Here is a 12,095-nt window from a genome sequence, read left to right on the forward strand (position 1 = left end):
GTAGAGCTAAACTCTGCAGGAAAGTGGATCTCGCGAGCCAGATTTGAGGATCACTGTCTTGGAGTCTTCACTAATGAGCTGATGAGTTGAATCAGGTGTGTTTGAATAGGGAGACATCTAACATGTGCAGTGTTGGGGGTTCTCCAGGACCAGGATTGGGAACCACTGCTGTAGGCGAAAAGCTTCATTTCAAATATACTGAGAGCAAATCTACGTGAAATATGCTTATCTCCTCTGGAGGATGCCTTACATAAGCAGTGCAGTGCTAAATTGATTAAAAGGTTTTATGGAGCACTGTTAGAATCTTCAAGGGAAAGCACGCGTGGGTCTAAGGAGCTGTGGGAAAGGGATCTGGGTTCTCTGATTGATGAGTGTGATTGGGATGCCATGTGGCTAGGGTTGTCTGGATATTTAATTACAGTACGGTGCATCTCATTCTCATGGACTGAACCAGATTTGTCACTTCTTGCTGTGAGATGTTTCCCCACTCTTCCACCAAGGCACTTGCAAGTTCTTCTTTCTCACTGCAAGAACAATCAGCTGTCCTTCCTTTCTCTCTGTAGCACTGTCTTATACCTCTTACATTACACACATTGCAGTTTATTGCTCTGGCCACATGTGCAGTCCTCATATGGCATGTTCCTGCAGGTGACCCCGGGTATCTTTCATCTGGTGTTTTTCAGAGTCAGAGGTCTCTTTAATGTTGAAGTTATTGTATCTGTGACCTGCCACCTGTAAACAGTAAGTGTCTTAAGGACTGTTCCACAGGTGCATGTGCAATAATTGTTTATGGTTCCCTGAACAGGCATGAAAAACATATTTTAAACCCTTTCCATTAAAGTTGTGTAAAGCTTATGTGGATTTCACAAAATGAACTTCAAAATACACTATGCTGAAAAATGGAAGCTTCTTTTTTATGACTATTTTTACACAAGCAAATATACCTATTCCTCTTACCAGACTTTCATTGTGCAGTTTCAACTGGCTGTAAACAGAAAAAAAAAACATCTGACAAGGTAACCATTGAAAGAACGGATCACTGACAAACATAAATACTGTCACTATTTATTAGTGAATTAGAAATGTATATCACAGATATATCTAACCATTCAGTGTTTAGTTGTAAACGTCATTAAGGTTGTTGACAGTTTTGCAGCAGATCAACCTTAAAATTTTACACTGAAAATTTACCATAAAAAATACATCTTTTATTTAGGGTACATGCAGTAACAATACAAAACAGTTGTTAGCAAAGATGTTTAACATGTAAAATATTTTTTTATCGAATGCATTGCAATGTTTTATCAGTAAACTTTTTGGTAATGTACTCCAGTACAGATATCAAGATATGAAGTTATTTGACAGATATCAAGGAATAAACCTAAAGGAAGAAAATATGTGGGCTGCTAAAATATGCTGACATCTTTACACGTGGTCTTCATGACTCTTACACTGCAAGTCATTCTGGGTACATTAATTTTCTATGAGAACTACAAAGAACAACAAGGCCAGTTCACTTCTGAAAACAATTTTTCAATAACATTTTGTTTTTCAGTTTTCATAACATAACATTTCAGTTTTAGCTAGAGATATATCAAGATATTTACAGTCATTCCAACAAGTCTAATCCTTCACAGAATGTGTTCAGTAAACAAATTAATTGATACATACACAAAGGGACATTACCACCATCTTTATATACATGTAGCAGTTATCATTTACTTAGATACGGTTTCTTGAAACTCGCCAGAATCTGATGGATTGCATTCCTGTACAGTTGCTTTACGACCGCGCAAATAATGCACAAGTACTAATAGAGCAAAAACAGCCACTACTAGGAATATTATCAGCCCAGCATACCCTCCTGGGGTTGACAGTGCCCCTCTCGCTATAGAATTCGGTGACGGTGTTGTGAATACTTGACCATTATATAGACTATGAACATGAGTGCACTCAGTTCCATTAACGAGGATGAAAGGCTCATAGCATGCACATCTATAACTTCCTATGGTATTTATGCACTTGTGTGCGCAGCCGTGATTTGATTCACATTCATCTACATCTTCGCAGGTTTGGTCGCTTCTAACAAAACCAGCCGGGCACCAACACACCGACCCGCTTCTCATACACAACGCCTCACAAACTTTCGATGCGCAATAGAAATCACAGCGGCGTGGATCTCGTGCATTTGGACGGAATCGCTCCTTACATGAACACCTATATCCGGCTTCCATAGGAGTGCATGCATGTTCACAGGGCGCAAACGTGCACCGTGCATTATCCAGAACGACCGCACGTCCTTTGCAAAGATCCCCTTGAGAGTCCTCACACAAAAATCCATCCAGTTTGTCCGCGCATGGTCTCGGCGTCCGCGTTCCGTAGCTGGAGACAGACATGCAGAGTGGAACGCACGGCGCTTCTCCGGTCTCCAAGTCGGTCCATTCGCCTTTGCGTAATGCGCTCGTATTACTTAAACACTTGCCGCTTGGTAGATGGAGTCCGGACCAAAAGTGCCCGATCAGGTTGTCAATAAGATAGTCGACAACTTTATCTGATGCATTCGACTGGACAGATAACTGACCGCCCCGTTCTCTGCAATTCTGTTCAGCCGCTTGGAAGTCCACTGGCATTTGGTAAATGTTTGCACAGTGTTTTAGATTGCTTGAACAAGCACAGCTACATACCATTCCAGCGCAAGATGAAATAATCACGATGAACAAAATCGTTTGTTTATGATAATCCATCTTATTTTGATTTCAAGAGGTAGCCTACAGCAGCTTAAGCTGCATGAGGATATGGTGTTCAACGCTTTAAATATTTCTACCTTTTGAAACCCCATTCAGGAGATAAAGGAAGGAAACCCCGCCTGAGGGAGTCAAGAAATACTCCGGAGTGACATGGTCACAGTTTGTTCTCATAAATGTGATGCACGCACTGCACACTCTCGGAAGAGCATTAATGATCTTGACGAAAATTACGCATGAATAGCATTTCAACTGGTTGTGGTCACAAGAGTTTAACGCTCACTGCTAAAGATCCAATCGTACAGGAATTCACTCACGCACGCACGCACATTAAAAGCTTAAGCTTATCTCCATTGCTGAACGATATGCGGCCACGACCCAGAGTTTAGTTCCGACCCTAATTAAACGCATCAGAACCCGCTAATCAAGGTTTTCAGAATTAGTTGCTTATTAGGTTACATGCAGGTGGGTTTGATTAGGCTAAAAACAAAACTCCGCCGGTGTTATGGCCCAGCGGAGTTTGACCTGCCCTGTTATATAGATCAAGCGGCGCAAGCCTATAAAGAACATTGCGCTTCAAGCAAATCTTTACATCGACACTGAAACTAGTTAAATGAAGCTTTATTTATTCTACCAAAATGTACAGAGATTTTTTTTATACAACAATAGTACATATCATATACATGAAGTTAAAAAAAGTAATATAAGATTACGTTTAGTGAAGTTTGTGAACAGGTCTAAAGCTTGTCCAAACGTTAACTTTTATATAGTTAATTTAAAGGGGAGAGTGGGCTAAATTGTCACAACTTTACTCAAATGAAATGAATAGACATATCCCAGAATAGGTTAATTTTTAAAGTTAATTTCTCTATATGTACCTTGCATTCTTCTCTAATACAGACTGTAAAATTCCATCATGATTCCATTTCCAGAAAGAAATACTAAGTTCACTCTACGTCCCAAAGGCCACCATCGTGACGTTTTCAGCAAAATAATTCTGAAACAAAGCAATTAACTAAACAGCAAACATGTAATACTATGGTAAAAAGCGAAAACAAACATATACAACTTGCTTTAAACTTAGTAGCCTATCCCAGTGTGGTTTTATTATTTTCAATAATTTGTCCAACGTTTACAAAAAAAAAGGATAATTCTGGAATTCCAGTTTAAAGGACGGAAGTCACAAAAATTCTACACATTTTTATAGGCTATAAAAAGGGGGAAACAGCATTTGAGTAGCCTAAATTAACCTTTGAATTTGATGCTGACAGAAAATGAACATTCATATTTGGGCTTCATTTAATCATTCAGTTGACTGTTGCTCTTTTTATGCTCTTTGTCCATTCCAGATGAAACCCAGCAGTAGTTGTCAGCAGTGACATTTTTCAAAGCGGCTTTTCTTGAACGATTCCATCGGTGGATAACAAAGACAGACATGAGCACAATGATCACAATCAATGGAATAACTGAACCCAAGACACACACCAAAATCCAATAACTTCCGAGAAAACTTTCTTTGCGTTTACTAGAGTCCGCTTTAGTGTTTGTCTTGTTAAGTGGAGGGGTGTTGACTGTTGACGGTCCAGAAGTGACAGGTAACTGACTCAGTTTAGTGATGAACTCTCCTCTGTGATCTGGAGATTGAGTGATTTGTATTTTCTCCGTGGGATCCGGGACGCAGCTGATGCCATTTTTAGCCAAAATGAAGTTTTCCCTACAGGAACATTTGAAACTACCCAAGGTATTGAGGCAGATATCTTCACACGGTCTACTGACACATTCATCGATATCTATACATTTCCTGCTATCGTTTGATGATGAACTGTAACCTGCGTGGCAGTAACAAGAGAATGAACCCTGTGAATTGAGACAGCCCTGTTGACAACTGAACTGAACAAGCGAACTGAATTCGGTGCATTCGTCCACGTCTTCACATTTGCCAGCAACAAGCCTGAAACCGGGTTTACACTCACAAAAATAGCTTCCCGGCGTGTTTTGACACCTGTGTTCACCGCAGGTACGTTGCTGACATTCATCGATATCAACGCAACTGACGTTGTCTTCAGTCAAATGAAATCCCTCCGCGCATGCGCATGAAAACCCAGTGGCAGTCGGTATACACTCTGATTCGCAAGGTGAATTTTCGCAGTTATTTCTGAGAGCACAACTCACTTTATCATCCTTGAGGTAATAGCCTTCACGACATTCACAACGAACACCTGCTCCTGCAGTCTCAAAACAATGGTGATCACAGCCTCCGTTTTTGCGTTTGCAACTTTCATTTCGTGCGCAAAAACGCTCAGTTGTCCAGCCAAAAAGAGCGTTATTGTTGACACAAATTGAGTCAAACGTTTTTGCATCTTCCGAGCCGCCGCATTGTATTTTAGCCAATGTCCCATGTGGTAACATCGCCAACCTTTCATTTGGAGTTAGCGGTTTAAATAAGAACGGAACGTTATATTTGACATCACCTGGTTCTTCCAACAGAATTGGTTTGCACATTCCTTTGAAGAGAAATTTGCACATATAAAATGCGCTGTCTCTACATGAGCCATCGGACCACTTGAGACCATCTACCAGTGAAATCGACACGCACCTTTTTTCCGTGCACGTGCTCAAAGGTTTCTTTTTCCAGTTGGAATATTTGGAATCGGTTGGCGCTGACGTCCATCTGAAGCCGTTTAATTCCTCAGTGAAATCGGTGCAGTTTCTTTTCTGTAGCGCAAGCCCGATCCAAACTTTAGAGTTAAGGATGTTGTATTCTCCTGCTGCTAAAAGAACCGATTTGATGCTCTGAAGTTCATTTTCATTTCTCATAGTAACCAAATTGCCGCCATTGTTGATACAGTCTTCTGAGGCTTTTTCAAAAAGTTTTTCCTCCAAATGCAACGTTAGGCAAGCCTCAGGGGTGCATGTTGTGCTCACTCGAACGGTCCCGCCAGAGACAAAACAGGATAACATCAGAATCAGTACGCGCATCATCCCGTCAGTATCATCAATAATAAAATACTACTCGCTTTGACGAGAAAATATTCCGTTCATCTCTGAGGCTGGAGAAGGAATTGTTCCTAGGCCTTCCAAGTACCAGAACATGACTCAAACTGAAGCATCCTGTTTAGTGAACAACCTACAAAGGAAATCTTGTTTAAGCAGCAGGCTTCATATGTCTCTTCTCAGAGCGAGTTCCTGCCGCCAACAAAAAACAACTGGCCGTGGCTGTTTATTGTTTCGACTACTTTCCCAGATGGCAACTCACAATGTGACACCAGTATAATTTTAGATGTAGACTGAGAATCTGATTTAGATAGTGAAAAAATATATTTCATAGAGCAGGCTAGGCCTACGTTTACAACATGTTTTAAGATATTCAAGTTTCACAATGCTATAGTGTCCGGTGAAAAATCATATTCACACCATATTAACCGCATTATTCAGTGAACAGGGGTCATATAATAAGTACCAAGAGCTCGCAAATATGAAGCTTAAAGAGTTCTCATGTCAATTCTAAATGAAGATTAAACATTAAAAATCTGAGGGACAGCTGTCACACCTTATACTTAAAAAAAAAAAAAAAAAAAAAAAAAGAGCGTATCATTAATGCACCTTCTGTGTTTTATACGTCTCATTTGCACCCTACTGTACTGTATCCACATTGCACTATATTAATGTAGATTTAGATTGCTCTGTATTTCGTAGATAACTGCATTGAGCTGGTCTCTGCACCTGTCCCTCATAAATATTTATTGTACATACACACACTTACATTTATATATTTATTTATATATACACTTATATGCACATATGCACTTCTGGTTAGATGCTAACTGCATTTCATTGGCCCTTCTGCACAATGCACAATGACAAAAGTTGAATCTAATCTGAATCTAATCTAATACGTGCAGCCAAACAAATTTGAAATGTGAATATGAATGATTCATGAAACACCAAAAATGTAAAAGCATAAAATACAAAAATTAACACCAATATATAAAACCACTGCTAGAGAAAGCATACATTTGTGTAATGTACTTTTATAGCCCTTGTGACAACTAGCTCCGAAATGAGACTGAAGACAGACTACATGCTTGGCCACAAAAGTTAGTTATGTTTTTTTTCTGTATTTTACATGGAAACAAACATACAATTTGTCTTGCTATTGTGTCTGTTGCCTGCCTCTTGCTGATAAATCTAGCCATGGGTCACATCCTGTGTTTGTGTTAAGCAGGACAGCGCCTCTGTTTGAATGGCAGGAAAAGACCTAAGACACCCTTCCGGTGGGCCCTTTGGACCCAATGTCAGTGCAGTAGAAGTTGCTTAGTTTTTCTTAGTCATTGGGAATTGTGTTCTTTCCTAACATTGTCTTCAACACTGAATTGCCAAAGTGATGACAGATAATGAACCTCATCAGAAATTCACAAGAAAAAAAAAAAAAAAATAAATATATGCCTATACATCTCTCTCTCTCTCTCTCTCTCTCTCTCTCTCTTTTAAAACAGAATACGTCCATCAGCTTTTGTCCCATGAACTCTGATTCTAGTTTTGTAAACAGTTTCCTTCCTCTTTGGGTTTTTTTATTTATCAGGGACCTCTGTTCTTATCAGGGATCCATACAACCTCTCATTTAAATTTATCACACACTCTTCATGTTGGTTGTAATCCAAGAACTAACCAAAGACTGTTACAGCAGTTGAGCATAAATATTAAATAAAAAATGTATTGTTGAATTGTTCTTATGGAAGACCTATCAACAAACACTTTATTATGGGAACTATATTGAATAACGTTCATTCCAAAGTGGAAAAACATTCTCAATGTTACATAAATATTAATATTAATACATGTTTGTTCACATTATACTGTCATGAAGATTTCACAATCATTACACGCCATGATGGGATTTAAAGTCACTACTTTAATGTCAGTGACCTCTGATGGAGAACTGGTGACATGACACCTGTATGCACACACACACACACACTTGAAAATACATAAAGAATCTTTTAATTTTTGTTAATCTTTGTTAAATTTTTTAAAAATGTATTCATTCACAAAAAAAAAAAAAAACGTACATAGGCTATAGACTAGAAATGATCAACTTAATACAGCATACTGTTTGTAGGCTGCATATGAGCTAGATTAAAAAGTTTTATTTGTGTAGAAATGTAATCTATTTTCTGCTGCATTGAAGGGTCACAGAAGCATGTAGTCTCCATTACTCTTAGTGGAAGAAGTTTGAAACAAGCAGGACTCTTCCTAGAGCTGGCATCCTGGCCAGGCTATATATATATATAGGCTATATATGGAAAAAAAATTATTTTCCACACTCATTCAAACCCTTTGTCTCATTCAAGCCCTTTTGTCTAAAAATGATCCGTCTTTTAAAGGGGTCATATGATGCTGCTAAAAAGAACATTATTTTGTGTATTTGGTGTAATGAAATGTGTTTATGCGGTTTAAAGTTAAAAAAACACATTATTTTTCACATACTGTACATTATTGTTTCTCCTCTATGCCCCGCCTTTTTGAAACGCGTCGATTTTTACAAAGCTCATCGGTCTGAAAAAGCGAGGTGTGCTGTGATTGGCCAGCTATCCAGTGCATTGTGATTGGCCAAATACCTCAAGCGTGAGACGAAAATGTTACGCCCCTCACCATACTGTTGATGCCGTGTCCGGCCGGAGCGACGAGACATAAACATTAAAACCCATTACAAACGAGGCATTTGTTGCATCCAGTGGGGACATAATTACTGATTATAATGACTTATACTGTCTTTTTACACGTTGCGTTGCATTGCGCCGCGTAAACATAAAACTCTGTCTGCATTTGTGATCAGAGAAATGACAAACAACAAGTGCTACTCTACTGCCCAAAACTAGCGTTTGAATCATCAGTGGCAAATCCTTTAAATGAAAACGTACTTACGTGAGTCAGAACTGCCGGCATTTTAGTCTAATGTTACTCTTCCAGGATAAGTAAACAGTCCTCCATAAAATACGCTGCACACATCTGGATATTTGGGTTAAACTGTTCTGGAACAGTGTTGTAAATACAATATGGTATGAATGCTTATGCAATGGAATCATTTAAGTTTTTTTATTTTTAACAAGTTTGCAAAGATGTTGAAAACCTGTTTTTTGCTTTGCCATTATAGTGTATGGAGTGTAGATTGATGTGGAAAAAAAGTAATTTAAAACATTTTAACGTAAGGCAGCAACATAACAAAATGTGAAAAAATGAATACTTTTGCAAGGCACTGTAATTCTAGGGATGCCATTTAAAATAAACCATCCATTTGTTCCTGACGCCGGGATCCTTCTGATGTGTCATTTTTGGAACTGCTTTGTTCATAGTGAGGAGGACGTTTTAAGCTATGAAACTTGTAGGATGTTTTAATGGTACAAAGACGTTTTATATGCCAAAAGATCAAGGCAAATTTGATTTCTCATGTCATGATGCCTTTAAGAAATAGGGTTTTTTCTTCTTTTACTTTTCCAAAAAACAACTTTCACAGTTTCACAACGATTACAAGTTCTTATTGCTTGGCACTATATATGAACTTTGTACACTGACCATACTTGATCTGACTTGACTGGGGTTTTATTTGCATTTACTGTACTGGCATGCTATTTACATTCCTAAGTAGGCCTACTTGTCAAGTGTGTTAATTTGCCAAGAAATGACTCTCTGAACTTACTTGAGGCCAAGTTAAACCATATCAGCATATTGTGCATTGCAACAGTAAAATGGGCCAATATGGCAATAATTTATAGATTTATACATAATATATACTGTATAATATACAGATATACATAATATGTATAATATATAAATTACAGATAATATAAATTGTAATTCATGATCATTATAATGATGAAACATGTGTAGAATGCAACATTCAAAGCAAGTCTAGGCATGACAAACCGGTATCTGCTGCACTGAATGCATTTTTTGGAGGCTTTACATAAACCCTACTGTAAAAGAGTGCTAAAATAAACTATGATGGTATCCTAACAAGCTGCATACATTTTATAATTCTGGCACCGAAATAAACAGTGCACATCTGTCCAATTTTTGTGTCTTCTGGGGGGAAGAAATGTTTTTTAATTTCCATACTGTGAAACATCTTTGCCAACTTTTTTTTTCTATGCCAAATGTGAAGGATTTCAGTTTCTCAGAATAACAAAGGCTCAGATTAACGTCTGCCAATCACCTCTTTGTTAATAAACACATAAGCTGGGAGTTGGGTGGGGCTTCTGCAGGTGTTTTAAAAGTGTGAAGTAGGGCAAAAGTGTGTAAAAGCCAGTCACAGACAGAGAAGACTACCAGTCATTTGAGTGAAATTTCTTGTTCCAGTGATTTGTTGCATCATTGAAGGTACGTTTGCATTTTATTCATTTCAGTAAATGCAATAAGTTAAAGTTCATTAGAGTAATAGGAAGGGATGGTCTATATTCTACTTGTAGATACAAACTAGTTGGTGGAAAACACACTTTATCCTAATGAAAACTGATCGAATTGTATTAATACTCGTATGAGTTTAATTACATTTCATTTTCATTTATATTGTAATCTATGCAAAGTACTTGTGTGCTAGTGTAAATTTACATTCTGTGAAAATTTATTACACACTGTGTGCATACCTGAAGCATAAACATCAGAGCATGGCAATAACAATAGATACAATTTATACTATGAATGCAATGTAAGTTGCTTTGGATAAAAGCTTCAAGTGCCAAATATAGGTGTAATGTAAATGTAAGTCCAATACAGGAAAATCAATAACAGGATGGAATTTGTTTAGGTTTAATAGAAAATGTGGACGACTACATCCAAAGACTAGAACAGCAAGACATGTAGACATGCCAAAGATAACAGTCATCTATAACTGCGAGATGTACACATGCATTGAGCTGTCAGGGTATAAATGATTTTTAAATGAAGAGGAACAGTTTGTGGCTGGGATTTCTGGTGGCAGAGAATGTCATGTGGTAAATCTGCTGGACATGATAGAGCTAGCTTTTTTTCACAGCATTGTTATATATTCAGCAAAATTGTTTCTGAACTCTTCCACAGATGTGTGGCTTGATGCAATCCTGTTTCTGAGCTCTACAAGCAGTTCTTTTGACCTCAGGGCTTGGTTTTTGCTCTGATATGCATTTTTTTTAGCTGTTAGACCTTTTATTGAGAGGTGTGTGCCTTTCCAAATCATATCCATTCAACTGAATTTGCAACAGGCTAACTTCACTCGAAGTGTAGTAACATCTACAAGCGATATGAATGCTCCTGAGCTAAATTTCAACTGTCCCAAATATGGTATGAATGCTTATGCAATGGAATCATTTAAGTTTTTTTATTTTTAACAAGTTTGCAAAGATGTTGAAAACCTGTTTTTTGCTTTGCCATTATAGTGTATGGAGTGTAGATTGATGTGGAAAAAAAGTAATTTAAAACATTTTAACGTAAGGCAGCAACATAACAAAATGTGAAAAAATGAATACTTTTGCAAGGCACTGTAATTCTAGGGATGCCATTTAAAATAAACCATCCATTTGTTCCTGACGCCGGGATCCTTCTGATGTGTCATTTTTGGAACTGCTTTGTTCATAGTGAGGAGGACGTTTTAAGCTATGAAACTTGTAGGATGTTTTAATGGTACAAAGACGTTTTATATGCCAAAAGATCAAGGCAAATTTGATTTCTCATGTCATGATGCCTTTAAGAAATAGGGTTTTTTCTTCTTTTACTTTTCCAAAAAACAACTTTCACAGTTTCACAACGATTACAAGTTCTTATTGCTTGGCACTATATATGAACTTTGTACACTGACCATACTTGATCTGACTTGACTGGGGTTTTATTTGCATTTACTGTACTGGCATGCTATTTACATTCCTAAGTAGGCCTACTTGTCAAGTGTGTTAATTTGCCAAGAAATGACTCTCTGAACTTACTTGAGGCCAAGTTAAACCATATCAGCATATTGTGCATTGCAACAGTAAAATGGGCCAATATGGCAATAATTTATAGATTTATACATAATATATACTGTATAATATACAGATATACATAATATGTATAATATATAAATTACAGATAATATAAATTGTAATTCATGATCATTATAATGATGAAACATGTGTAGAATGCAACATTCAAAGCAAGTCTAGGCATGACAAACCGGTATCTGCTGCACTGAATGCATTTTTTGGAGGCTTTACATAAACCCTACTGTAAAAGAGTGCTAAAATAAACTATGATGGTATCCTAACAAGCTGCATACATTTTATAATTCTGGCACCGAAATAAACAGTGCACATCTGTCCAATTTTTGTGTCTTCTGGGGGGAAG

The 12,095-nt window shown here is 37.6% G+C and overlaps 2 protein-coding genes across 2 annotated transcripts; both read right to left on the reverse strand.

Annotated features, from left to right (window-relative positions):
- Window positions 1–1,218: 1,218 nt before the first annotated feature.
- On the reverse strand, window positions 1,219–3,117 carry LOC107732394 (thrombomodulin-like). The gene has a single exon (XM_016543714.1). It carries the CDS (start codon window positions 2,742–2,744, stop codon window positions 1,719–1,721), a length of 1,026 nt encoding a protein of 341 aa, XP_016399200.1. The 5' UTR covers window positions 2,745–3,117; the 3' UTR covers window positions 1,219–1,718.
- A 394-nt stretch (window positions 3,118–3,511) lies between these two features.
- LOC107732391 (complement component C1q receptor-like) lies at window positions 3,512–5,890 on the reverse strand. The gene has a single exon (XM_016543700.1). It carries the CDS (start codon window positions 5,724–5,726, stop codon window positions 4,044–4,046), a length of 1,683 nt encoding a protein of 560 aa, XP_016399186.1. The 5' UTR covers window positions 5,727–5,890; the 3' UTR covers window positions 3,512–4,043.
- Window positions 5,891–12,095: the final 6,205 nt, after the last annotated feature.

This window comes from Sinocyclocheilus rhinocerous, unplaced genomic scaffold (genome assembly GCF_001515625.1).
Source record: "Sinocyclocheilus rhinocerous isolate Xijiao unplaced genomic scaffold, SAMN03320098_v1.1 scaffold1635, whole genome shotgun sequence".
NCBI lineage: Eukaryota > Metazoa > Chordata > Actinopteri > Cypriniformes > Cyprinidae > Sinocyclocheilus > Sinocyclocheilus rhinocerous.